This window comes from Oculina patagonica, chromosome 13 (assembly GCF_052425735.1).
Source record: "Oculina patagonica isolate OP01 chromosome 13, crgOcupat, whole genome shotgun sequence".
Lineage (NCBI taxonomy): Eukaryota > Metazoa > Cnidaria > Anthozoa > Scleractinia > Oculinidae > Oculina > Oculina patagonica.
The window spans coordinates 19106474-19133104 of NC_135770.1; the positions used below are offsets into that span (position 1 = coordinate 19106474).

A 26631-nucleotide genomic window follows, 5' to 3' on the forward strand; every position below is an offset into this window, starting at 1 on the left:
TGTAAGTCGAGGAGGGTACTAGAAAAACACGCTATATGTGACCCTCCACGGGAAAACAGGGACAAAGGTGATAGCACGCTCACAACACGCTTCCACTCCAAAACAATAGATTTCGATTTTAGCACGCTTAAAGCGTGTTCTGACACTTGCCTCATTAGTAAAGCCTTTGTTTTACAGGACACACTAAACACAATAAAGCGTGCGTAGCCGAACATAAAAGCGTGTCAAGCACACTAGATATGCTCGCTCGCACGCCTAGTGTGCTGTGCTCGCACGCCTAGTGTGTTGTACTCGCACGCCTAGTGTGTTGTGCTCGCACGCCTAGTGTGTTGTGCTGACCTAGTGTGTTCAGCACAACACACTAGGCGTGCGAGCGAGCACTAAAAGCGTGTCCAGTCTACTTTATAAAGAAAGATCGTGTTGTTCTTAACCTACCATTTCTTCGCGAAAACGAAAATACGAGGAAACAACTTGTGTTGAAAGGGGTTATTGTTACAAATTTCAATTCTCGAGAAAACATCCAAGAAAGCTTTGCACCGTGTATAGTTCAGCAAAAGCTGCAATTCCAGTTCCTTAGGATTTCAATTATCTTGTTCAGTCTTTTATAGCTTTTCGCTATGTTTTAATTAGTCAGCGACGCCATATTTGTATCGCGGCTAGAAGATTCGATTCCAGTATTTCGCGGCTTTTCTCTTGTACGATAGGAAAGCATGGTCTTTCACAGGCAATGACATATCTTTATTGGCTACTAGTTTTTGTGGGCCAAAAATCGTTGAATTTAGTTGACTCGCGAAAAAATGGCACTCTTGAAACTCTCTCGGAACTAGATCGATTGGCAGTGTTGAGATGTCTAACTTCGATTACTTTCTACAGTGAAAAATCATTTGTTCTATCGACGTGAAATCACTGAAAGGCCACTTTCAAATAAGCTTTCTGAAAATAAGTTTCACACTTCATGTTCGCCGAACATAATCTGTACTGAATGACTGTTGTTTCAGCCATAACTCTAGCGTGTTCTCGAGTGTTCAAGCGTGTTAAATCGCACGCTCAGCGTGACTTCGAGTCGCCCGCTAAGCGTGACTTTGAGTCGCATGCTAAGCGTGTCTTCGAGTCGCACGCTAAGCGTGTTTTCGAGTCGCACGCTAAGCGTGACTTCGAGCACACTTATCAAAACAAAAGGTTAAGCGTGCGAAACAAAGCTTGCGTGTCCTGCATTGTTGTAGTGATTAAATATGTGCATATCTGTGTCACAAGACACGCTAAGCGTGTTGTGTTAGCGTGTTGTGGGCGTGCTATCACCTTTGTCACTGTTTTCCCGTGGAAGGTCACATATGTTAGCTTACAATGCAACAGAATGGACCCATAGGACGTTATTGTATGTTTACAGTTATGCATTATACATATATTTTCTTTAAAGAATGACGGACGTCGACATCAGATTCGATCCGTCACCGTGAGGCCGACAGAGCTACAAAAGGTTTATTGAAATGTTTACTGAACTGCACTCATGCACATCACACCGGATTCTTTTCAATTTAATGTCAACCGACATTTAAAATTCGTAGAACTTTCATCCTGAAGTAAAGAGTCGATCTCATTTTAGGTTAGTTTTAAGAATTTGTTAAATTGTTAAAAAATCCACTTTTTGGATTTCAGCCGAATAGTTCACTGACGCAATGTCAGAACCAAATATTCACCTATTCATTCGACTAATTAAGGGCTGTAGATTTGGTTTAGAAAATAGAAAGTTAAACAACTCAACCTAAAATAATCTGAATAATATATATGGTCCTGTTTGAAGCCGGCAAAACAGAAGCAACCAAAACAAACACGAAGGAAATAAGAAGAATAGAGGACATTGAGATTTAAAAAAGAAATCACAAGTAGTTTCAAACAAATTCCTTTACTGCTGAGTGATGTAACATATAGTAAATGTGAAAATTCTTCGTCTCTAGAGCACTCTCCGAGGGCGGAATCCTTACTCAATTGTAAGATTATAAAAGGAGTATATCCATAACTCTTAATATGTTTCTAAAATATGATTACACTTCAATTTTTCTAGAATTTTTCAAAAGCGGGCAAGTTATTATTCAGAGGAAGTGTGTTACGTTTTCAGTGATAAATATATAGATGAACAATATTTGCCTTTGAACCAATGACCGCAAAGAAACATTAGTTCACCAATGGATACAACTGAGGCCAATTGAACGCCATTGGTTCAAACAAACAATAAATTAAATAAACAACGAAAACATATCGACAGCAGCAACTTGACCATTACAAATGTTTTTAGTTGAAAGTTGTATAGATTAAAAAACACGGTAAGGCTTTTTGCGGAATATATCGTGCAAGATCAGTCATGTCTCCCATTCCAATGTTCTTGGGCATGTTCCTGTTTTCGTCTGTATTACCAGAGGCCGGTTGCTCGGTAGGTAAGTTTCTACTAAAAAATTTTAATGGTAATCTTTGCAAATATTGCTTGTTTTATCTAAACTATTATGAGAAGAACATATAAATATTTTAGCCATAACGTTAGTTGATTCTTGCGAAGGGTGACTACAATTCCTATCAATTTTCTAACTGGATCGTTTTTATTGACAGAAGTGATCAATTTGTTATTTCTATTCTTATAAATGATTATTTTTTTTAACCTAAATTACAGTAAAAGAAATAGGACAGAAAGGTCAATATTAAAAATCATACATCGAAACAAATTGGATTTCATCAAGGGATAGCGAATGGGGATTTAGAAGACTCAAAATTTAATTGAAGAATTTTTGCAACTGAGCTGATTATACTTTAAGGTCTGATTTCAAGGGGACACTTCCATGGCCGAATTACCCACAAAACACAACTATGTATTTGTTGCTGCTATAATTACGAGCGATTTGTTATCGTCAATAAAATTAATGTAGTCGTTGTCGAGCCCCCCTGAGTATCAAGTACCTGAATTAGAAATTTAAATTCATACATTGGCTTTCTTTCGGGGCCGGGTCGTAAGATTTTGTTCCATCTCTCATCACTCAGAAATAATTTTAAGCAGGACAACAAAACAACACTGTAAGTTTCTTCAGTAAGGGACGATTTCCCTTGAATAATATTATACACTTAATGTCTGGTCCAGAGGAAAACAGTTAGTTTTGTTTTCCCGAGAAACTCGATGCTTCCCGAAACGAAGTCAAGGGAAACATCGAGACTCGAGGGAAAACAAAACTTACTGTTTCCCGAGGGAACAGACATTAAGTGCTTTGTTATATATCCTAAAGAACAAATTAAACAAACAATCTACATAGCGTTAACAACAGCACGCCTGATCACGACTTTTTTTTCTTTTATCAAACACTGCAAATGTACGACAAATAAATCGCAAAATACGGAAAAAGAAAGCAAAGAAACGATTTACTTTGCAGGTACTTTGGAAACCCTTCTGCTCTAAAAGCTTTTTGACTTTGTGATTTGAATGAAAAGGAGAAAGCGATGGTTTTTGTCTCAAACTGTCTTACTGTGTTTGGCGGACTTTGGAAGAACAAGCGATAAATTTCCTGGAATCGCCGAGAAGTGAGCTTCAAAAACATCAGGCCACAATTACGCCACCGTCCTTGGTTACGTTTTGATCAATGGCTTTTTCTGCCTATTGATCACGGTTAGGCCAATGTATCCTAATCGGGATACATTTGATGGGAATGTTTCCCGATCGGTATACACTTTTAAATTAATGACAGATCACGTGATCACGAATCAGCCAATGGAGATCGTCTTAAGAGCAAAAGAAACTGCGGATGTATAACAATTGTATTTGTTCTTGCGTAAAGTAAAGTTAATCAGAATGTTGCTTGTCAACACCCCAAAAATTAATGAGACGGAACGGTTACTAATTGTGGCTTGTAAACTTTGAAAATAATGATGGCTTTGTAGTACGGTGTGTATTTGTAGTAAATAATAAGCACAAGAGGTTAGCCATGTAATGAGTCTCTATCGCATGTAATTGTTTAGTAAGTGTTGCCAACAGCCATGCTCTACCAAATTTATTTGCAATTTCCCGTTTAGCCATTAAAATTATCCTTAAGTTAATTTTGGCTACTTTTGCTTCATTGTTTTTTTTGAAAAATCAAGACATTTAAGACGGCAGATCCAAAGACAGCAGTTCGGAAATAATGAGATCCGCGTTAGGACTAATGATTGGCGGTGGACTCAACAGGGTGATTTCGAAGGGACATCCTAGTGATTAACATTGATTCTGAACGAAAATGTTTTTTCCTTGTTATTTTTTTCTTCAGACCAGTGTCGTAACTTGGAGTTTAGAGCAGCCCAAATGTTCGAGGGTAAACGTTTAATAAACCACATGATTCGCAGCGCCGACGTCATGGACAATGAATTTTGCGGTGCGCTATGCTACATGGAACCTAACTGTTTTAGTTATAATTTGGTTGCGAAAAATGAAGTTGGGAAACTCAAATGTGAATTGAGTAATGCTACCCATGAAGGAAACGAGGAAGACCTGGAGGAAAACCCAAATTATATATATCGTGGAGCAAAGGTAAGAACGAGTCAGAAAACTGGTTACATACAAAACGTTGAACTGGCACTTCAGTGTATACTAGGCATTATTTTAGTGTGATTACTGTTGTGCTCGAAAAAAATTGTGTGCTAAAGTAAAAATCTAACTTTTCTAATTTTTAGAATGCCTGTGTCAACAACCTTTGTAAGAACAAGGCAACTTGTCAAACCGGTTTTATAGACAGAGGGTATCGCTGTTTGTGCTCTCCTGGATTTTCTGGTCAGGATTGTGAAAGTGGTGAGAAAAACAAGCCTGCTTTTCGTTTCTGCGTATTACGTAAGGCGGTATCGATTTACGTAAATTTCTTACGTAGACATACTATACATGGTATGAGGCAGTTCGACTGGTAAAAGTGCAAGTAAACTAGTTATAACACTCCATTGACATCATTCACCAATTTTACTACTATTGTAATAAACGAAAAAAAAAAAACAACAACTGAACAGCTACGTAGATCATTACGGAAGGCCGACCAAAAAAAGGTTTTTTTTTTTTAGAGAAAAGCGGGTGGTGTGGCATCCTCGGTTAATACCGCTGTGTTTTGATTCCTCCAAAAGTAATAAAAACGATACGACTGGCAAAAAATATAATATATTTCAACGCAATGTTATTAGTTCTGTTTTATCGGCCTTGTAACCCTTTTGAATGACAGATCCGCAGCCAGTTTGTTAGAAACTAAAGCAAAAACAAATCGAAATGAATCCTTTCCGAACGAATTGTGATTTTATGTTGTTTCCCACTTAACACTGAATAAATTATAGAGCTAATCACTGGATTTTTTTTTTGCAGATATTGACGAGTGTGCTGTCGGAACACATAGCTGCAGTGTTGATGCTGCGTGTAATAACACTGAAGGGTCTTATAACTGCACTTGTAAATCTGGATATTATGGAGACGGACATGACTGCGAAGGTTAATTTTCGAACTTTATTTTTTTTAAAGTGATTTGCTTTACAACTGGCCGTCAAACGCACATTGTGGCATCAAAATTTGTAGTCGCAGTGACCATTTCAAGATTAACCCTCGGACGTACAAGCAAACTCACACCCACACCATCGTACAAGGGGGGGGGGGGGTGGATGGAACCCCTCCCCGGAGTTTTCATTATATTAAGGCGTAGCGAGATTATTTTACACTGATAAGAAAGCCCTTAGCTTACTCTACAAGATGACATAATTTTAATTGGCTGTGACGTCATATGACGTCACGTGACGTCATTTGAGCCGACATCTTGGATCCGCCATCTTGGATTTCAACATTTTCTTAGAAAGTCACAAAATAACGGAAATTGATGCAAAATCAAGCCAGAATGCTTATGGAATGTAAATATAAACAAATCTTGCACTTCTGTTTCAAAAAAACTGGAAAACATAAAGAAAAATGTTAAAAATGACGATTATAGGCAAGACCTGCCTGTATTTATGACGTTGCCATGGCAACGTCAAATGTCATGGACACATGGTTGACATATCAAAATTTCTGTAAAGGATGAATGAACAGCTACTGAAAGTTTCAGCATTGTAGATTGAATCCTCTTTTCGAAATTTGGAAAAAACCTTATGGGGGGGTGGCATCCAACCCCCCCCCCTACTGAAAGTTTCAGCAGTGTAGATTGAATCCTCTTTTCGAAATTTGGAAACCCCCCCCCCCCCCCCCCCCCCTTGTACGTCCGAGGGTTAACAGGTTTCAAGCAAGAGCTTAAATTAAATCAAATTTAATTCTATTGTGTTGGATGAGGAAGTTGTAAAAGCGCTCGCCTCGAACCAATGTGACCAGGGTTCGATTCCGGCCCGGTGCCACTTGTGGGTTGAGTTTGTTATTGGTTCTCGCCTTGCTCCGATGGTATTTCCCCGGGTTCTCCGGTTTTCCTCCCTCCAAAAAAAAAAAAACAACAAAATAAAAAAATAAAACAAATTCCAATTCGACCTGGAAAGAGGATCCGCATGAAAACAAACTAGAGCTGTTGTGGCTTCCTCTCTCAATATAACAATTTTATTTTAATCTTGTCTTAATGCGTCTCATTCTTTCAAGATATCGATGAGTGTGCCACAGAAGGACATAACTGCAGTGCTCCGAAATCATGTTATAACACCAAAGGATCTTATGAATGCCTCGGTGAGTTGAATTCGCTTCTTTTACATTTAGATCATTTTCTGACCAATCATATAATCTGTGGGGGTGATGATCGTTTACCGTAGGGAAGAGATGTGGAAATTCGCATAGGCAACGAATAGAATGTGTTCTTTTTAGCAGAGGCATGAAATTTATTACTTCTTACTTGGATCGACTTCTTGTTTCAAATGGTATGTTGATTACTTTGCAAATTTATTTCTGATCGTATATCTGTCAAGTCAAAATTGAACTATAGCCTTAGATGAAATGATGAACTGCTTTTGACACAACCCGTTGTAAAGACTCCTTCTACCCTCGGTGATAGGGCTTTTGCAGAGGCTGCGCTGAAATTATAGAACAAGCTACCGTCAAAACTACTTTAATCGATCAATTTAAGCGAGCAAACAAAACAAGCATTTTATTAGTGTTTATTTTATGTTTTAATTTTAGCAGACTTAAGGGGTTGTATTTCATTTATACTTTATTAGTGTAATGTTGTTTAGGTTATTGTAATTGAAAACCTATTATTATACATTGGTGTCACCAGCTTGATTTTGATTGGCTATAAGCACGCAGCTAATTCTTGCTTGCTGTTTCTCTTACGTCATACCTACAGACATTAGATTTTACAGCAGGAGGGCATTTTGCGGGCGCATGCGTGCAACCGCTGTACAAAGACCGCGTGATCTTGGGAATAAAAATGGCGCGGAAGATTCAAACTTTGTTTTTTGTACTGTTTATCGTCACATAATTTAATATAGACGTAAATTTTGCTAAAAAAAAGTGTTTTGTGTGTTGCAAGGCTCTTATAAAGCAGATTTTCTGGCCTGCTTCGGGATCGTTGTTGAAAATAATGGGAAAATATGTGGGACAGGTAGGAAAGCCTTCACCGACAGAAATCAAACAGGCCGTAAAAAGAGGAAAACATTTATCGTGTGCTGGAGTGTGATATATTAAGATCAAAACTTCATATCAAATCAATTGCTGTAATACAAGCAGAGTGCGAGCAATATTATAGCTTGTCGGGAGATTTTTGCCTAAAGGGACGGCCACCAAAGAAAAGGGTTTTCCCTGAGGGGAAAGACATGTTTGGGTGTTCTGCACATGATAATCCAGCTCATTGATGACTCTAAAGCAAGGCCAACTTGCCCTCGCCTGGCAAACAGGGTTTCCTGGACACATTTAGGCGACACAGAATCACATTTAGGCGACACAGAAGTAAAGCAGTCGTTATAACAGAACGGACATCAATCTTAAAGAAACAAACGTTGAAATGAAAATTTGAAAATAACATTGTTTATAGTTAAAAATTATTTCTTAAAAGACATTTTATGCAGCAGTTATTAGAACGTTTCTGAAAAATATATATATCGCTTGTTTGTTTCATGCTATTTTTTGACTGGTGATCAAGGCTAGATTTTGTTAAAGGAGCCAAAAATGTACTAATTAACATAGTAAAATGTAAACAAATAGTCTACCAGCAAAGAATTACCATAACACTTTAAAATTAAGACCGATCTCAGTAATTCTTTTCTTGTTCAACGGAATAATTGTGGTACATCGAAATGTGAATTTATTTTGACCAATGCTTAAGTTTAAGGAAATAATCACAAACGATAGTTTCTCTGTTAGAATAAACCAGCGAGAACGTACGTTAAAGAAAGCTAAAAATTACCACAATAGACCATTTTTAACGCTACATTCGCAGCATTAGACGATAGTTCAAGTACTTCAGGCTCCATCTATCATCGGTAGACGCTGGAGATCAAGGTTAGATTTTGAGATTTTTGCATTGTGAGAACAATGAAATGAAAGTTTTATGAAAAATCTGAACAAAATCATGACCACTCGGTCAAACCCGGGATACTTGATTATAACATGGTATAGTTAAAACTGCTATTTTATATTTTAGTACTAAGTAGCCGTAGCTCTTTGTCCGTTTAGATCTCCCAGCTATTAAAAACATGGGCAAGGTATTACGGTTCTCGACATTCGGTCGCCATTTGTCCACGCGCAATGTTTAATACACATAGCCAAAGTCGATCAGATAAACGGCACGCCGACACCAAAGTATGCTGGTTGTTGTCAGAAGATAAAGCAAGGACTCTTGGTATCGTATACAGCAAATAAAACTTAAAACACCTTTTATTTTGAGCTGAAAATTAGGCCATAAATTGTGAAAAATATGTAAACAATCGATAGCAGAACTTCTCTGTCGTGCGCACTAGCCCATATCGACGCATGCGCACGCAAAATGCCCTCCTGCTAGATTTTACAAATGTAGAAGTGACGTCATACCTACAGACATTAGATTTTACAAATGTAGAAGTGACGTCATACCTACAGACAATAGTTTTATGCATGCAGAAGTGACGAAAGGTTGTAAGCTTATAAAAGTATATAAACAATAAAGTTTGTGCGCGCTCTTGTCTTTACAAGTGCAGCTCAGGAATGTGCATAATAAAACAATTATTGGATTCTGTTTTCGCATGATAGCGATAATTATCAAGGCCTCAGATTCTGTTATCCGCCTCAGCCTTCGGCTTCGGCAGATAACAGAAACTTTGGCCTTGATAATTATCGCTATCATGCTCAACCTCATCCAATAATTGTTAATTGTTACATTGTCAAACTATAAATGAATATTACTATTATTTGCTGTGATTTTTAATTTAACCAATAATATATAAGTGAAAAAAATGCTAACTTTCCTGTTTTGAATATTTATCTCTCCTTGACGATACAGCTATGACATGCAAGGACCTTTACGACAGTAATTCGTAAGTGGTCGATTTCAGTTACACAGCTTAAAACTAGACACAAAGCAGCTTAACTGATTAATCTGTAATTAAACTATTTGTTTAAAGCTTTAGGTGCCTGTATGAGAGAGGTGACCATCCTAGAAAAGGAATAGTTAAAATCTGGTTGAAGAATTCCAACTGCTGGAGAGAAAACGATAAAATTTTCCTCAGCAAAATGTCTTTCGCGTGAGACATTTTTTTCTGTTTTTGCTCCTGTTTCGACCGCATTTTTTTTTTAATCGCGTTAATTTTCCCTCAGTGTTTTAGCATTTTACCCCTCTCTTCTTAAACTCGCGTATTGTTAGCGAACAGTTTCACTTAGGGAAGTGCAAATAATGGAGTTTAAGAAAAGAAATGCATTACAAATTAAAAAATGATTTACATTGTATTGCATTGGATTGCATTGCATGGTATCGCATCGTATTAGCGTTAATAAACAATAATTGTAAGGTAGGCGATGAATAACTCCACAGAGAGGACGTTTGTGTTTAATGTTGTTGTCGAGAATGCCAATCAATAGTGAATTTTTCAGGTCCAGTGAAAACAAGGCGTACCGATTGAATGTAGGAAATGAAAGCATTCTTGTTTACTGTCACCTAACAAACGCTGGCCTTGGGGCATGTGGTGGAGGCGGTTGGACGCTGGTCATGAAGATTGACGGCACGCAGGTACTTACACGTCCCTGTAATAAATGAGCAAATTAATTATAAAAGTAGTCGAATTGCGTAATCGTTCTGCAGGCAGTAGTTTTGTGTGTTACAACTTAATTATGTTACAATCTGGTGCAAAAACATAAAAATGGTGGTTCGATGGTCTACAAGCACATTCTCGAAAGAAAAAAAAGTGTAGAAACAAAGTGAAAATATCCAAAGTGACAAAAAATGAACCTGAAGATTTAATTGAATTCGTTCGACTATTGGTATAAGCATGGGGATTTTTCTTTTTCACGTCAGGTATATAGATCGTTTTCACGTGACGTCACACTACTTCCGGTCGGCCATATTGGTGTACCACTTTTAATTGCGTAATCAATGCAAATGCAACTCAGAACTACAATCCAAGCCTTGTTTTCGACATGAATACCTCAAAATGTGATCAAAAGTCGGCAAAAAAGCCTGATTTAAGTAGTTTTCCGTTATCCGACTACGCTAAGAAGCTGGAACCGCATGTTAAGCAGCGTTATTTGGATAAAATCTCAGTAATTGGAATCGATCCCGTGCTTATCGAAGGAAAACATTTTGAAGCGGACTGCTTGCCTCCAGTGGAATCCACAGATCTGTTATTTTACCTTGTTTTGGAGACAAGCTTTTATACACAGCAGCAGTTTAAGGCTTTCAGAAGCCTTGAAGCTTATAATCAGATGGTGTCTGGGTTCATTGCTAGCGTTCAAGGCCACATAATCGCAGACAAGTTTGTGGTTTTAGCGAAGGTGAGACATTCACAGCGCATGAATGACTCTTTGATCCCAATTTGGATTATTACAGAAACTGAAGGAACAATTGTATCCGCTCACTGTCGAGGTTGTAAGGCTGGGCTAGCAGAATCGTGCTCGCACATAGCCAGTGTGCTTTTCTACTTGGAAGCGTGGACGAAAATTAATGGCAAACTTTCGTGTACGCAAGTTAAATGCTCGTGGCTTCTTCCCACTTACGTGGACCACGTGGAGTATGCAAGGGTCCGAGATATAAACTTTACTTCGGCAAAGAAAATGAAGGCCGATTTGGATGGTAAGATTGCTAACCTTTGTGACGAACCAGTTCCTGATGCATCCCCACAACCTGCTGCAGTTAAGAAAATTCCGGAGCCCACGAAGGCGGAAATGGACACGTTTTATGCGGCTCTAAGCAAGTGTCAAATCAAACCGATTGCACTTAGCTTAATACCTGAATATGCCGATAGCTATGTAGTTAAAAGCCGCACGATTCCTACTGTTACTGATCATTTCAATCAAAAGAACCTTGACCTAACTTATCCTGAACTGTTACAGGTTTGTAAGGAGGTAAAGATTGAAGTAACCAAGGAGCAGATTGCTCAAGTAGAGAGAGACACTATCAGTCAGGCCAAGGGGAACAACTTCTTTAAACACAGAGCTGGTAGGATTGGAGCTTCAAAAAGTAAGGCAGCATGTCAAACAAACCCTGCATTGCCCTCAAATTCTCTTATCCAATCAATTTGTTACCCGGAACTGAACAAACTAACCACAGATGCAATTCGCCATGGTTGTAAACACGAACAGGATGCAATTAATGCATATGAAAAGATAATGAAAGAGACACATGTCAATTTCAGAATAGTTAAATGTGGACTATTTATAAATGAAGAGCATCCATGGTTGCATGCTTCCCCTGACTTTCTGTGTTCATGCGATTGTTGTGGGGAGGGCTGCGGTGAGGTCAAATGCCCTTACTGTGTTGAAAACTGTGACTTTGAGAGTTACGTTCTCAAACCTTCTTCATGTTTAGAAAAGGACAGCACTGGTAAATATAGCCTAAAGAAAAACCACCAGTACTACTATCAGTGTCAACAGCAAATTTTTACGGTCAAGCGGCAGTATTGTGACTTTGTGGTCTATGCTTTGGGGGCAGGTAGGGAAGAAGCACTTGTACATCAAAGACTTTTGCCAGACATTAACCACTGGACAACAGTGGTACCAAAACTAACAAATTTTTGGAGGATCTGTGTTTTACCCGAAGTGCTTGGCAGGTGGTATACCAGGCGACACGATGTGAAGTCAAAAGAAAGAAAGGTAGACTCAGTGTGCTACTGCAGAAATGCAACGATAGAAGACACTGTGAGCTGCAGCAACCCTGAATGTCAGATTGGAAAGTGTACTTCCTTCGAAGCAGGCCAATCACTCGCTCGACGTGAATCCGCACATTTGCAATTCCTCTCGTTTTTTCGACATCCACCGGATCCAGTTGATCTTTTCCCCGTATAAAGGCTGGAATTGCAAGCTGAGCTTGTTTGAACACAAGGGATTCATGAATGGTGAATCCCCTGTCAGCCATGACAAGATCACCAGGCAACAACTTCTCCATAATACCACAGTTCTCTGTCAAAAACTTGTCAGAGGTCCTCCCACCCCAGGCTTTAGAAACAAATGAAATTGTTTCTTGTGGTGTAATACCAATCAGGACTTTGACCGTGTTATGGTGTTTATAAGAGGAAAAAGTTTGTGCCCGTGCAAGAAGGTTTGAGGGCCTGTCAATAAAAACTTCAAAACAATCTATGATGACAGTAGTTTTTTTTCCAAATGAAAACTGAAAACACTGTGGCATAGTACGCCACAAATCTTCACGTTCTGGCCAGTTGATCAGTGAAGAAAGTCTCGCGTCCATTACAATCATCCACGCTTGAAATACCCTTGAAATGGTAGGAACTGACACATTGAAGCGGTAAGCCAAATCTTCGAGTGGCATGTTGAGTTTAAGCTTCATGAGAGTAAGAACAAAAGGAGTCAACAGTTGGGATTTGCGAGTGACGAAACGTTCTATTTGACAGAATACAATGTTTAATATCTCAAAGGATGGAAGTCCAGTGTAGAAATTTACCTTTTTGTCGTCGTTGCGAAGTTCGGATTCGATGAAAGGCCTTTGTTTTGGTGCCTCGGAGAATAAATATTCAAACTCGTCTGTCTGTGAAGACGCATCCACTTGTGCTGATTGCTCATTTTCAAACAAAATATCAGAAACTTGACCACCGGGTTCATTTAGTTTTAACTTTTTAGCCGCGATTTCTTCAGCCAACGCTCGCTCGCGCTCTTGTTGTTCCTTGCGTTTTCTCTCTTTCTCGATTACCCTCTGCCCTCGCTGCGCAGCTTGTTCTAGATTCGTTTTATCCTGTTTCTTCTCGTGTCCAAGGTTTAATGTAGGCACCCAGTCAACATTATATTTGTCCCAGCTTTTAGCCGCTTGTCCTGAAACAAAATGTTTACCGCATATGCGATCGTTGTTTAAAATTTCATCAGTAAGATCTGCCCTACTAATCGCAGAAATCCAGCGCATTCGCCTCTCTCTTGACAGCTTCTCGGCTTCTTCACCTTGATTAGTAACTACAGAAGGTACTCGAGCGAAATGTACGCCTTTATCGCGGCCGCTTTTGCTTCCACATCCAACAATCATGCACAACACCATGATTATTATAAGGACGCGACTCGGCTTTGTTTACATTTTGGTACACCAATATGGCGGCGTAGCAACGGTTGTCAAGATTTTAGTCACGTGAGTGAAAACGATCTATAGATTACCAGTGTTTCTTATTTGCCGTTGCTCCAGGCTCCATTCTCTAGAAATATGTGCGGTTTTGGCCTATCGGGGGGCTGCTCCATTTCTCGTATCTGCAAGTTGCTTGACTGTTGCAGGTGAAAGCACTACGTTCTTATTACCAGTTGACACCAAGAAGCTTTCCGCAAATAAACCAAGTTGAATGCTGCTAATATCACCGGGTACCAGTTTAAACAAAGAAAAATAGTTCAAGTTAAAAGGAGAAAGGAGTTTAAGATTTACAAAAAAAGCTTAAAATAACGGAGATAAGAGGTGGAACAATAGAGCTCTGAAAATGCAAATAACAAGAACACTACTAATATATTTTCTTGAGAAGCCATGACCAGGCTAACCCAAGGTTTATTATGGTGACCCAAGTTTATTACCTTGCTCGGACATAATTCCCTTTGATGTAAGGAATTTCAATTACTATCAATGTGCCATTTTTTTCGTAGAGCTCCTTCCACTATGACTCCAGCTTTTGGACCAACAACGAAATATTCAACCCTACCGGAGGAGAGACAGGGTTTGATACACATGAGACGAAGCTACCCACCTACTGGAGCACCCCCTTCTCCAAGATATGTCTCGGTATGAAGATCCCAGGGGAGTCTGACGTGTTTTTCATCGCCATAAACAAGACCGCTGACTCGCTCTATTCACTGATCGCTGACGGGCAATTTCGCGCGACATCACTGGGCCGTGACACGTGGAAAACATTGCTTGGCTCACATGGCTCTCTGCAGGTTAACTGTAACAGAGAAGGGTTTAATGCAGTTAGTGACGTCGGGAAAGCGAGAATCGGTTTCCTTGGTAACAATGAAAATCACTGCGCTAGCTGTGATTCCAGAATCGGATTTGGTACAGCAGGATATCCTGATAACAGCAACACGTGTGGAAATGTGGCTGCCCATGAAACAGATAATGGAGACAAAGACATAAAAGCCATGGGATATATCTTTGTCCAGTAGAATGGCGATCAACCTACTTAGTATTTGACTTGCTCTCCATCGCAGCGCTAGACATTGTATCGCAAATGAGCTGACGAGACTGACCGTTCACGAGTATCGATATTTCGAGACCATTCCTCTTCCCCATTGCTCTTTCGCTTGTCTTAGCAGGCGGGGCCTTGGCAAGAGAAACGAAAGCCTCTGGAGACATACGATTTCCAGAGCAAGATTTTAGTACTTCCGCTCTTCATGTATGCAGTCATGGTGTTTCTAAATATTGTGTGATAGGAATGGCGTTTTTGACCTCCGTTCAATAATTCTTTGTTCCAAACAGACGTACGACGTCGACGTCGTAGAAAAACGACGTAGAAAAACTGCAGGGTTTTTATAGTAGAAAATAATAATTGAAAAAAAAAAAAGAATTTACGCACAACTTGGCCAAAAAACTTTGGCAGAAAAATACCTCTAAATCCACGAATTACTCAATAGAATTTCATTTTAGCGAAAGGTGACGATCACAGTTGATAGCGTTCACATAAGTTTTTAAAGCGAGAGGGACAAGCAAACCGATCTGTGGCGTGTTGTTCAAACAAGTAAAATTATGAAACGTGTACGAGCAGAAAAAAAATGTAGCGAGGTTAATATTTACAAAAATTACATCAGCGTTGTTTCGCTCATCTTGGCTTTGAAGGTCCATGAAGGTTAGGGTTTTTGTTGTTTGTTCATGTGTTTTTTTTTTTGGCATCTTTTAAAGTGTATATGACATGAAAAATATTTTCTGCTTATTTGAAAAGCCTTTCGAAATACAGAAGAATGGCGTTTTTCTTTTCGAAATATCTCATTTCGTTTCAGAGATATTGACGTTTTTGTATTATGCAAGTTAGATCGGGGATGACGTCATAAGATTGACTCTAAAAAATGGTAAAATACTGAATAAACAATATCTCTAAAACTATTAAAACAGTGTTCTTGGAACTTGGCACCACAAATGTGCATCACAAAAGAAACAAAATGTTACTCTTAGGGCTGTTGCCATGACAACAGTTTTGCCGCTGGTGCTGTCTCAATAAAAACTGAAATTCCCAGTTTTTGTCTTAAACCAAGAACCATCTAGCGCAGCCAAACCAATGGTGGGAATTAAGGCAATATGGGAACTATGTCTGTTCTAAGCAGGACCCTTTGTCTCACTTTAGAGGTCAGATATGGGGATATTTGTCTTTTTGACAGAGAGAAACTGGAGCTAAAAGAGTTGCTATGGCAAAAATACTAAGGGTGTCATTTTGTTTCTTTTGTGATGCACATTTGTGGTGCCAAGTTTCAAGAACACTGCTTCAATAGTTTTAGAGATATTGTTTATTCAGTATTTTACCATTTTTAGAGTCAAATCTTGTGACGTCATCACTGATCTAATTTGCATAATACAAAAACGTCAATATCTCTGAAACGAAAAAAGATATTTCGAAAAGAAAAGCACCATTCTTCTGTATTTCGAAAGGCCTTTCAAATAAGGAGAAAATATTTTTCATGTCATATACACTTTAATTAATTGTACAAGGTAAGATTTGTCGATATAGTTCGTCAATCTTCATTGGTTTTAAATCGACTTCACAGAACGAAACCGCAAGTGAAGCAGACTGAAAAAGTCCCGTATGAAACTCTGAACGACTTCATAGACCTTTTAAGTGTGGTACGCGAATACAATTGCCTATTTAAGATTATGTGTTGTTCACTAGAAAATGTTTCCTTTATCTATCTGAAAGTTATTAATTCATTTCCATGTGGATGTTTTCGAAATTGAAAGAAGCTATTCTGAAGGGTAACATCACATGGTCTGAAATGGGAAAACAAATTAAACACACGGAGCTGAAGAGGTCTTTAATGTTTAACTGTTAAGCTTGCTATACAATTTGAGACATATTGTTCTGTTGACAACCTAAATAACATAGGCGATTACTTACAGAAGCACTTATATCAGATCAATATGAAACTACAAATAAACTGTAAATGCAAATGATCATTCATAGTCCTCATTGTCCATTCGTAGTATTACCAATTCAATCCTTAGTTCAGCCCAATGGCCTCCATTCGGACAGCGGAAATGACCAGTAAAAATTAGACCCCAAGCCTTATAAAACATTCTTCTTGATTCGCACCTGTATAGCGCTGCTAAATTTCCTAACGCCGTATTTACGGAAATTAATAAAAAAAGAAAAAAATTAATAAATATAATAGTTAACAACAATATTTCATTTTTGTTTCTTCTGAGAACCAAATATTTCTAATTTATTTTCATTTCTTTCCCTGTTAAATACCCATTTCAGAAGGTGGCGGGTTATCGAGCAAATGCATTTGGCTACCCTCGTGCTCAATATTGCTAAGAGTACATTCGATTTAAGTTCATTCTTCGGCTCAGGGGCATATTTCTTAAAGGTCCCGAAAAGTTTTCGCACCAGAAAATATCCATACAAATATCTCACCCTTACAAAAGCTGCTTAATCCGCATATTTATATTTTTCTAATATGAACAGAGGTTCTCTTCAAACACAGTTTCAGGCCTATACCCCTCTCCTTTTTTTAAGATACAGAAACTAACACAGTGGCGTTGAGGGCCGAAAAGTTTTCGGGGGCATTCGTAATGATATTTCTACTTCACCCTGTTATCGGTTTTATAATCGTGCTTTATTAAAGAGAAAAATCGATAACTATCGATTACTCACAACGAAATATTTTATTGAATTTCCAAAATAGTCGATTTTTATCGATTGTTATCGAATGTGATCGACGTTATAAAAAAATGAAGTGGTGATCCGTTTGCTGAACAAGTCGTTCTTTTTAACATGTCATGCAATCCTACACGCCTCCAGACTCCTTTAATGGAATGTGTTTTTTTGGCTTGTTTTTTGGTCTGTTGCTTTAAAGAACCATAGCCATGTCGTTTATCTTCACAACGGTATCTTAATTTGTGGGGGTAAAAGGAAAGAAAGAGACTAGCAATCCTGTATATACGGATGCTGTTACTTCTTTCGGCGGTTATTGACAAACCGTAGAGAATGACGTTTAGTCGTGCAACACAACCACAGAAAATATGTTTAGCTAATGAAGTCATAACTGTATTATATACCTCGCGTATAAATCAGTCGATGACGATCGACCATCCGAAACAATTTATTCAATGACAAGAATCACAATGTTGCCGATTTAAGTTAATCGTTATCGCTGTCTATTGATATTAACCTATCATCAGTTTCAATGGATTAATGAAACATGATGTTCCATGCATTCGATTAGTTAGGAAACAGTGTCAAGGACGAGCAAGTGATAAAAAAAAGTTAGGACAACTGATTGCACGTGCCAGCGTGACCGCTCAGACTTTCTTGCGCGTCTTAGCTTGTTTCTTTCTATCGTGAAAGGGAATATCGGACCTTGAAAACAATACATCATTTTTTTTTCAGTAACATTATTATCTAGTACTCCGTCTCACGGTTTGTCCGTGGTTATCAACCCAAATGTTTAACTTTTTGCTTATTTGTATTCGATTAAAAGGACCTATCTTATAACGTATTAGTTTGAAGTACTTTTGTCACGAGGATATTTAAATTCATACCAGATGCTTGCATAAACATTGATATGTGTATTGACACGTTACCGTCACGGACGACTTAGCTTGTTTAACTTCCCGCCGGTTTTACAAAGGCAAATGACGCACAGTGTTGATATCGGCTTTAAGGTACCATGAAATACGTGCATTACGTCTCAGAAGTACAATACCTCTGAGGCATATTGTGTGCGTCAAGGTATTTATGGAAAATAACAGAGACATATAAAAACGTGAAGCGACTTATTTCACCTTAACCTTTCTCTTAAACACATCATAGGTATTTTCGTCTTGGTGGAACTTATTCCTCGTGTGCGTTTTTTCCCTTCACAACAACGTCAGAACAGGTCATAACAGAAACGAAAAGAAGTATCCGTTGATAATTTACGTCAAAGTGCATCTCGCAGTTTTATTAATCACTCCAGACAATTAAATATTAGAATACTGTAGTATTTTTGCGTGTTAAAGAACATTTGGGCAGTTTTCGAATCCTTACGAAGAATGAAAATGTATCGTTCGTTGCTACGAACGAGACGAGACCGTTTACGTGTAAATGGCTTGAATGTAAAGTTATTGCCGTAAGCACCAGCGTTTATTAATCAATTGTTCCAATATAAACATGGTCAACAATAATAGTAATATCAAATGAAGTGCAGTATTTTCAGTGGACGCTTGAATCGTCTGTCGAGTCTAGCTGCGATAAAGGTACCTCTGTAAATACTACTAATGCTCCGTTTTCCAATTTCTGACGGCCGAGTTGAGTCGACTGAATCCAACCCGGCGAACCTTTAATGCACCATTTTGCATGTTTTCCGCTTTAGTTATATGACAGATAATAATACAAAATAAAATCCTGCAAAATAAGTTTATTTGTCGCCCTTTCGATACATAAAAGTATTTTTGGATCGCGATAATAAAAGGATCCACAAAGTTTTTTCTACAAGACAGGCAGCCCGTATCAAATTACTTCACAACCTGGCCCTATAGAGATAAGAGAGAAGAAATCAACAATGTTAAAAACTTGAAATGTCCTCTTTATATCCGATAAGAATCGATAACTTGATTGTTATACCGGACTTTCGTTTTGTAATCGATCTTTATATTGGGAAATGATCAATTTTGTCTAATAAATTGGTACTGAATGATCGCAATCTTTAATCATAAATATATATTTGATTGGGACTTTGCTTAACGTCTACCAGTGAAGCAGTGTTGCCAGCGCACGGAGGTCGTTTGGCTGTACTTCTACCTTAAACCGTGAAATCACTTCGTTAAGGCAACGGGAAAGTTTACGGACCAGTGCAAAGCTTTCACGTGCTGAAACGGGAACGTTTTTTTAATGTAAATGTATGTGCGACAATCTTGACTTCAAATCTGCATGTTATTTAAAATATGAGTTCCGCTTGAGTCGGGCCGGGGTATAAAAGCTCTGCACACGGCCGTTTAAGCAGAGTTTAAGTATAAAACTACAAAGGAGTATTTACTCTCAGTGAAAAAATGATTAGATCGAAGCGACATTTCGCATTACTTGTTTGCTTCAAAGGTAAGTGCTAGTTTCGCTTTTACTTCGAAGCGACACAACGATCTCCCCTGCAGTTATGCGACATTAGCCAGTTTTTTTTTTGTTCGTTACTCGTGGCTATTGGCATATCTGACATATAAATCTGTTTGTATTTTTCTAAGGAAAATAACATTCAAACCTTCCAACAGTTAAAAGACAATAAAAAGATATATTTTTTTACAAATCTATATTTTCGAGTGCAGCCTATGTGCCCTCAGATAAGTTAATTGGCATTCCTTGTTTGCTAGGCAGTGTAAAACGACTTTTTGTAACGTTATCTAATAAAGGTCAAGATTGGCCTAGCAGGAAGGTTATTTGCCAATACTTTAAAATTCTGTTTTCTTTTCATAAAAAAAGTCTGCACCATAAGTAATGGCGTGGATTCAACCAAGAGAAACATGAATGAAATATACGTTTTTGTTAAAAAATAATTTCAGACTGTGGCCGCAAGAGCGAGCAAATTTACTAGGCCATCTTAGTGCACAACGCTAAAAGTACATTCGATTTAAGGCTTCGCCTCAGGTCGACTTCTTTATCATATTCCTGCTTTGCAACCGTTATCGATTTTGTTTTCTTTACTATATTTGAACTCAAAAATTGACGTCTTCTATAGTTTTCAGAAATAGCTTAATAGATCATGTCCCTCGAATGGTTTCAAACCAACATCCATAAAACAAAAACTACGATTGTAAAACGAGACTAATAGCTTCACGTTAATTTAATTTCAGAGAATGTGTCGTTTTAACTACTTGGGAGTCGAACTGTACTCATGTGCTTTTCTTTTGGCAAATCTCAATGAATACTTTTTTGGCCTGGTGTTCAGCATGTGGGGAAAAAATTCGTTTTGCAATACTATCTCGAAAGTAGTGTATGATAATAAGTAGTGGTTACGAACCTCGTTTTACAAAATCTGTAACGTTTCAAACACGTTTAATCATAGGTCATGTTGCTATCCCTTTGCATTAGCCAAAATGTCCAAGGGCAAGTTCGCTGCTACAAATGTTAAACGATTTAACACATACAAAAAAGCGTTATGTGAAATATGTTTTGCCAAAAGCTTATTTAAATAATTTCGATATCAAAATACATGACTGGAAGTTTACTTTGGTTTTTTAAAGTGCGAAAGAAAGTGATTTTTTCTGACGTCATTGAAAAAATGAAAACCCCAACCGCTTACTCAGCAAAGTTGTTCCTTCGAACGTGATCATGCATACTTACATGCCTCAAGACTCTTTTCTTCACATAATAGAAAGCCAAAATCTGTATTGTATAAATTAAACTCTTTCTTCAATAACAATCTAAGGAAAACTGATATTTAATGACTGTTTGTCTCGCCTATATTAAACAGTTTTTTGTAGTGTTCATTTGTGACAGTCAAACGTAAAGAAAATATTTTTCCCGTGCACAATTATATGAGTTGTTTGGCAAAAAGTCGTTCGCCAATGTCTTTATACACATCAGGTGCTCAGAATTTTACCAAGTTCTCTTTTTTGTCAATTCTACATTCTGTTCGGCTGATACTTGCGCAATATAAGTTTCTATTAAGTATTGAAAAATTCATTAACTATTCATGAGGGTGCAAACCAATCCCAGCACAGTATTCAGATCACATGTACACAACTGTAAACCCCAATACAAATCAAACAAGAGAATTAACTTTTGATACAAACTCCTGCTCAGCTAATTAGTATTCATTAACTTTTGATACAGATCTCTACTGATTCACAAAACAATACTTTGCATTCAATTTATTGTTTTCATTTCACAAGTAGAATAAAATATTCGCGTCCGATCTGTATGGCCATTTACAATGGCTCACCTAACGGCTCGCCATTGTAAATGCCCATACAGATCTCCCGCTCATATTTTATCTACTACTTATTCTTATGAGCTAAAATGCACAAATTCTAATAGCGTCGCTGCCAACCACCCATAGGTGCGCTATGGTTGAGTGTTTTCTTCGGACAAGTACTGATTAATCGCCTGGAGATAAAGAACGTGATGCAAACGACCTTTAAATGTTTCCATTTCACTGATTTTAGTGAAATGGTCTTGTTATGTATGACTTGTCCATGGTTAGGTCGAAAGTTTAATTTACTACAAAGGTCTTATGACGTAAATTTATATGTCGACATTATGAAAAGCAACCCATTGTATCGAGCGTCACTCACCAAGCATTTGAATTGTCCGTTGTTTCTATAGGTCAACTGAATATTTAATTTTCCAATAAATGTCGCGTTCGTTCAATGCATAGACCTAGCAACGCGAACAGAGGTCAACGTATAAAAATAAGGCCCAAATAAACAGGTAAAAAAGATTAAGTGTATTATTTCATTTTATTTTTTTCGCAAAAAAGAGATGGGTTATTTAATTACAACTGTCATTTTCTTTTCTTTTCTAGTACTAATAAGTTGGGTGCAGTTGAGCAACGCAGAGCCAAGTAAGTATACAGTGTTCTGCGTACCCGCTACTAAAAAATATGTTCTATATATGCTGCATCGGCATAACAATTTACTCTCGACCCGCAACACGTGCGATTAGACTATCTTACTCAAGAGAGGTAGGCGCGATAAACATGCATGCAGTGAACAAAAGGGGCGTAACGATAGTGGGCCCTTTAATTCTTGACTTTAACAGCCCGAGAGCTTTCTCTAGTTTTCTTATAATACATCGCTTTAATCAAACTTAAAACCATTGCATTCGTCAGATATTTCTGTTTGCAACGAATCTCAATATTTTTTGATCATGCTGAGAAATATCTTACCGATATTTGAAGAACATGTTTTTACGAAATTAATTGCCTTCGGTCAAACGTATTTACGTTGTGGTTACGACCGTTCTTCTGATTGGATAGTAGCCCCCACTGTGTAAATAGTTCACATCGAAGCCAAAATAATAACGTATCGTTTCTGAGGAAACGAAACAAAAATTATTTAACCTTATCCAGACCGGAGAGGGGGGGGGGGGGGGGGGTGTGGGTGCCCACGCTGACTTTGAAAGCTTATTACTTTTCAAGATTCAACCAAACGCTGCCAAACTTTGCGAGTTTATCTAAAATTTATAATCAATTGTATTGATTTTGAGTACTTTGCAGTAATTTTGGGCGGTTCTCTGAAGCAATTGTCACGTGATGTGACGTCATATTCCTACGTGACGTATACCAAAATATAGATTTTCGGACATACTATATATATGTATCTCGTCTTTGCAACCAATAGAAAGACCTTTTGCTGTCTATATTATATATTCGTTTCTACAATGCTTTAACTAATCAAAATTAATATCTCATTAAAGGGTCAGCATGTGATGGTCAAGCACAAACTATTGATCTTAGCTACACTACGAATGGCTCAATCTACAGTCCTGGATATCCAAACAATTACGGTGACAACGAGAATTGCCAATGGATCTTCAAAGCACCCTATGGGGAGAGGATTCTCATCAACTTTACAACTTTTGATCTGGAATATCATTCCCAGTGCAGTTACGATAGCGTAAACATTTTTGACGGACAAAACAGTAACGCTTCTCTTTTGTCAAAAAGTTGTGGAAGTAGTCTCCCTCCACCGGTTTATTCTTCAGGCAGATACATCTACATGCAATTCACCTCTGATGGGTCTGTCTCTGGAAAAGGGTTTGTGGCTCACTATAGAACATATTCATCAGGTGGGTTATGCAAATATGTGACCAACCGATCGCGACCGGCATATTACACTGGAACTTGTCTGTTTAATCTGTCAATCAAGTCACAACTTACAAAGAATGCGACTTTCTGCATTTCTGAAATTATTATTACTGTCAATCAATAGAAGTCACTATTTAGGGTTTCTAAAAACAATATCCACTGCATGTTTAATTCCACCCGGCAACAGCTTCACGGCCCGAAAACGTTTTTCGGGGCCTGCCAGGGAGTCGAACCCGGGATAAGCGAGAATTGAGCCCACTAGACCAACAGGCCAAACTTGACAAAGTATTTTTGACAAAGCAGGCCTTATGGTGCCACTCCTCTCATTAGATGGTGGTATAAAACATGTTCTGTGTTGTCTTGTTGTCAAGCCACATCATGACTATCCAGAGCTGACTTCCTCTTTTAGTAAATCAGTTTTAAGAAAAAAAATCATAGGCAAGTTTCATCCGACCGAATGAAAAATGATCATTATTGTTATTATTATTTTAAATATTATTAGTATAATTATTATTATTATTATTATTATTATTATTATTATTATTATTATTATTATTATTGTTAATATTATTATTAGTATTATTCATTATTGTACTATTGGAAAAATGGAAACCAAGTGAAAAAATTCAGGTTTTCGGACCCGCGACACGCGCCAATTAGACAATCTCATTTATGTCAAATAATTCCTACAATTTTTGATATATGCTGTTTTGTTGTTTCTTTATTTAAAGACTGCTCTACGACTGTAAATAAAACATTTGGCCAGATAGATCATAACAGTACAACCTACCATGAACAATGCAATTGGACAATCCAGAACGCTGGAATACAGGAAGCTGTGGCAGTTATTTCCGTACAGGAAATAAATCTTGGCCATTGCAGGTAAATCATTCTTCACAACTGGTCAACACCTGTGTTTTGTAAGTGAATTGATTTTAGTTAAAAAAGCTGTTAACAAAAAAAAACTTCAATCAGCTCGTGATGGTTAGCGAATTGGTGGTTATCAACGTATTTATACTACGTTCGCTTTTGCTGTAAATAAATACGCCATAAGTCACCGGAAAGACTTCAAAAACGCTAAGTGGCATTAAACATTTACAGGCATAGTCAAAGAAACCGTCCATAGAAATTGCTTTATTCGTTGAGAACAAGTTAGAGAACACAGTTAACACAGTTAGAGAACAAGAACAATGTAGAGTTTACTTGAACCCTATATAAACTTCACTCGTTCACTTTTCTGCTGCTGTTTTTCATTTTGTTTAACTTGTTTAAAATGAACTTGTTTTTACTGGTGATAGTAAACGAAACTTTAATCGGACACGTAACGTTCTGAGATTTAAAAGGTAATCATTTCTTTTCATTTTCCCACCTTAATATTTTAGTGAATATGCAAAGATAACTGATGGAAACTCCACTGAAGTTCTTTATCACCGTGGTTGTGGATCCTTTGCCCCAGAATTTCTCACAGATGTGTATTTTGGTTTACATAAAAACGTTCTCGTTGAATTTTATACTTGGAGGCCAAGTGGAAGTATCAAAATCAAGTTCGCCATTTTAAAGAAGGGTCTGACGTCAGGTGTGTTAGTAATGACTTCAATTGCTATAATTAATATTACTTCTACTGCCTCCATCACTTCTATAGCTACCACTACTACTACGTACAACCACCACTGTACCGCTGCAAACACTTATATTACATATAATATTTCTATCAGTGCTATTCCTTTAACTGCTATCACTTCCTCCATCGTTTGGCTACAACAGGTATCTCTTCTATTACCACTACCACTTTAAAATCGCTACTGTATGCTCTGCTACTGCTACTGCTACTGCTACTGCTACTGCTACTGCTACTGCTACTGCTACTGCTACTGCTACTGCTACTGCTACTGCTACTGCTACTGCTACTGCTACTGCTACTGCTACTATTGTAAAATGCTATTCAAACGCTGCCATCATGGTCGTGTTACTTCACCGTGAAAAGTATTAATTTCGTCTTTTACTAAAAGTACAAGACAAGAATTCATCCAGTTCACCACATAACAGGGTTTTCCGTTTATTTTCCTTTTCTGGCTATAAAAAATGCATATTGAAAATGATTAGCTTAACACCCTTGGCGCGTTAACTGCTTTTGCTTTCCAAGCTTGAACAAGCTTCTTTGTTCGATGTATCATTCATTAATGTTTCATATTCCACGCATTATCCCATTTAGCGTGTGTCGGGTGAAAAAAAAAAATGTTATATCGCTTCGCACCCTTCACAGCACGCTTTAAGCGGGCTAAGATGGAACTATTTTTGCTTTAAAATGAAAGCGTGTTGTAAGCGTGCAATCACCTTTAGCATCGAAGCCCACTGGAGGGTCACGTATACTGTTTTTTATCGTTACTGACTTTCCTAAAATTCTATTCCTAAAATGTATTGACAATTGAAGCCATAAGTGTACCAAAACATGAAGGTTGAAGCGACTGAAATCGTCGATGTAATGTAGGGAGATATAAAAAAGGGTTTTAGGATCTGAATGTCATAACTATCTATTTAATAATTCGCGTCATTCAATTTCTTCAATATGTCTTTTCTAGCCATACCGGTATTTGGATGGAATGTAACAATCCTTCAAACTGACTCCACCTCCTTTACTCTTCAATGGACAAGCCTTGATGCAAACGTTAACCACAGTGCAAAATTCTACATAATTGAGGTGAAAAGTAACCACGGTATTTTATTGGCCATGGAAACTGTACCTGGAAACTCCACTTTTACAGATTTTAAGAGGTTAAGACCTTCAACAAAGTATCATGTTGCCGTTTATGGCGTTGATGAAACTGGGCAACCGTACAAGAGCTTAGATAGTCACGTTACAACAAACGAAGGTACAAATATGACATTGTGTAAAATTATCTACATTATTGCTTTAGCAATTATAGTTGATATAATAATAAGGTTTTATAGATATAACACTTGACCGAAACCGGTCCTGTTTGATATCATCAAGCAAGGACCCTAGTCTAATGCGACCGAATTCGGACTTTTACATAGAATTATTATTATTATTATTTTGACTATGATTGTGATTATTTCTTTCTACTTTTGCGAAGGTAACAACTTTA

General features: G+C 37.8%; 3 protein-coding genes across 3 annotated transcripts in view; all 3 read left to right on the forward strand.

Annotated features, from left to right (window-relative positions):
- The first annotated feature begins 2318 nt into the window (after positions 1 to 2318).
- On the forward strand, positions 2319 to 16681 carry LOC144634592 (uncharacterized). The gene is made up of 8 exons (XM_078493604.1): positions 2319 to 2432; positions 4278 to 4537; positions 4681 to 4795; positions 5348 to 5470; positions 6590 to 6673; positions 9417 to 9450; positions 10004 to 10139; positions 14189 to 16681. The coding sequence occupies exons 1-8, from the start codon at positions 2360 to 2362 to the stop codon at positions 14702 to 14704; spliced, it is 1341 nt and encodes a 446-aa protein (XP_078349730.1). The 5' UTR covers positions 2319 to 2359; the 3' UTR covers positions 14705 to 16681.
- Positions 10474 to 12667, forward strand: LOC144634562 (uncharacterized). The gene has a single exon (XM_078493559.1). It carries the CDS (start codon positions 10547 to 10549, stop codon positions 12407 to 12409), a length of 1863 nt encoding a protein of 620 aa, XP_078349685.1. The 5' UTR covers positions 10474 to 10546; the 3' UTR covers positions 12410 to 12667.
- Positions 16682 to 21782: 5101 nt separating the features above from the next.
- The window catches only part of LOC144636998 (MAM and LDL-receptor class A domain-containing protein 2-like), a 37110-nt gene continuing 32261 nt past the window's right edge, over positions 21783 to 26631 (forward strand). The window contains exons 1-6 of the mRNA XM_078496178.1: positions 21783 to 21807; positions 22241 to 22279; positions 23134 to 23505; positions 24256 to 24406; positions 24907 to 25100; positions 26104 to 26394. Coding sequence (XP_078352304.1) covers positions 21783 to 21807; positions 22241 to 22279; positions 23134 to 23505; positions 24256 to 24406; positions 24907 to 25100; positions 26104 to 26394 — 1072 coding nt within the window. The remainder of the gene's footprint in view (positions 21808 to 22240; positions 22280 to 23133; positions 23506 to 24255; positions 24407 to 24906; positions 25101 to 26103; positions 26395 to 26631) is intronic.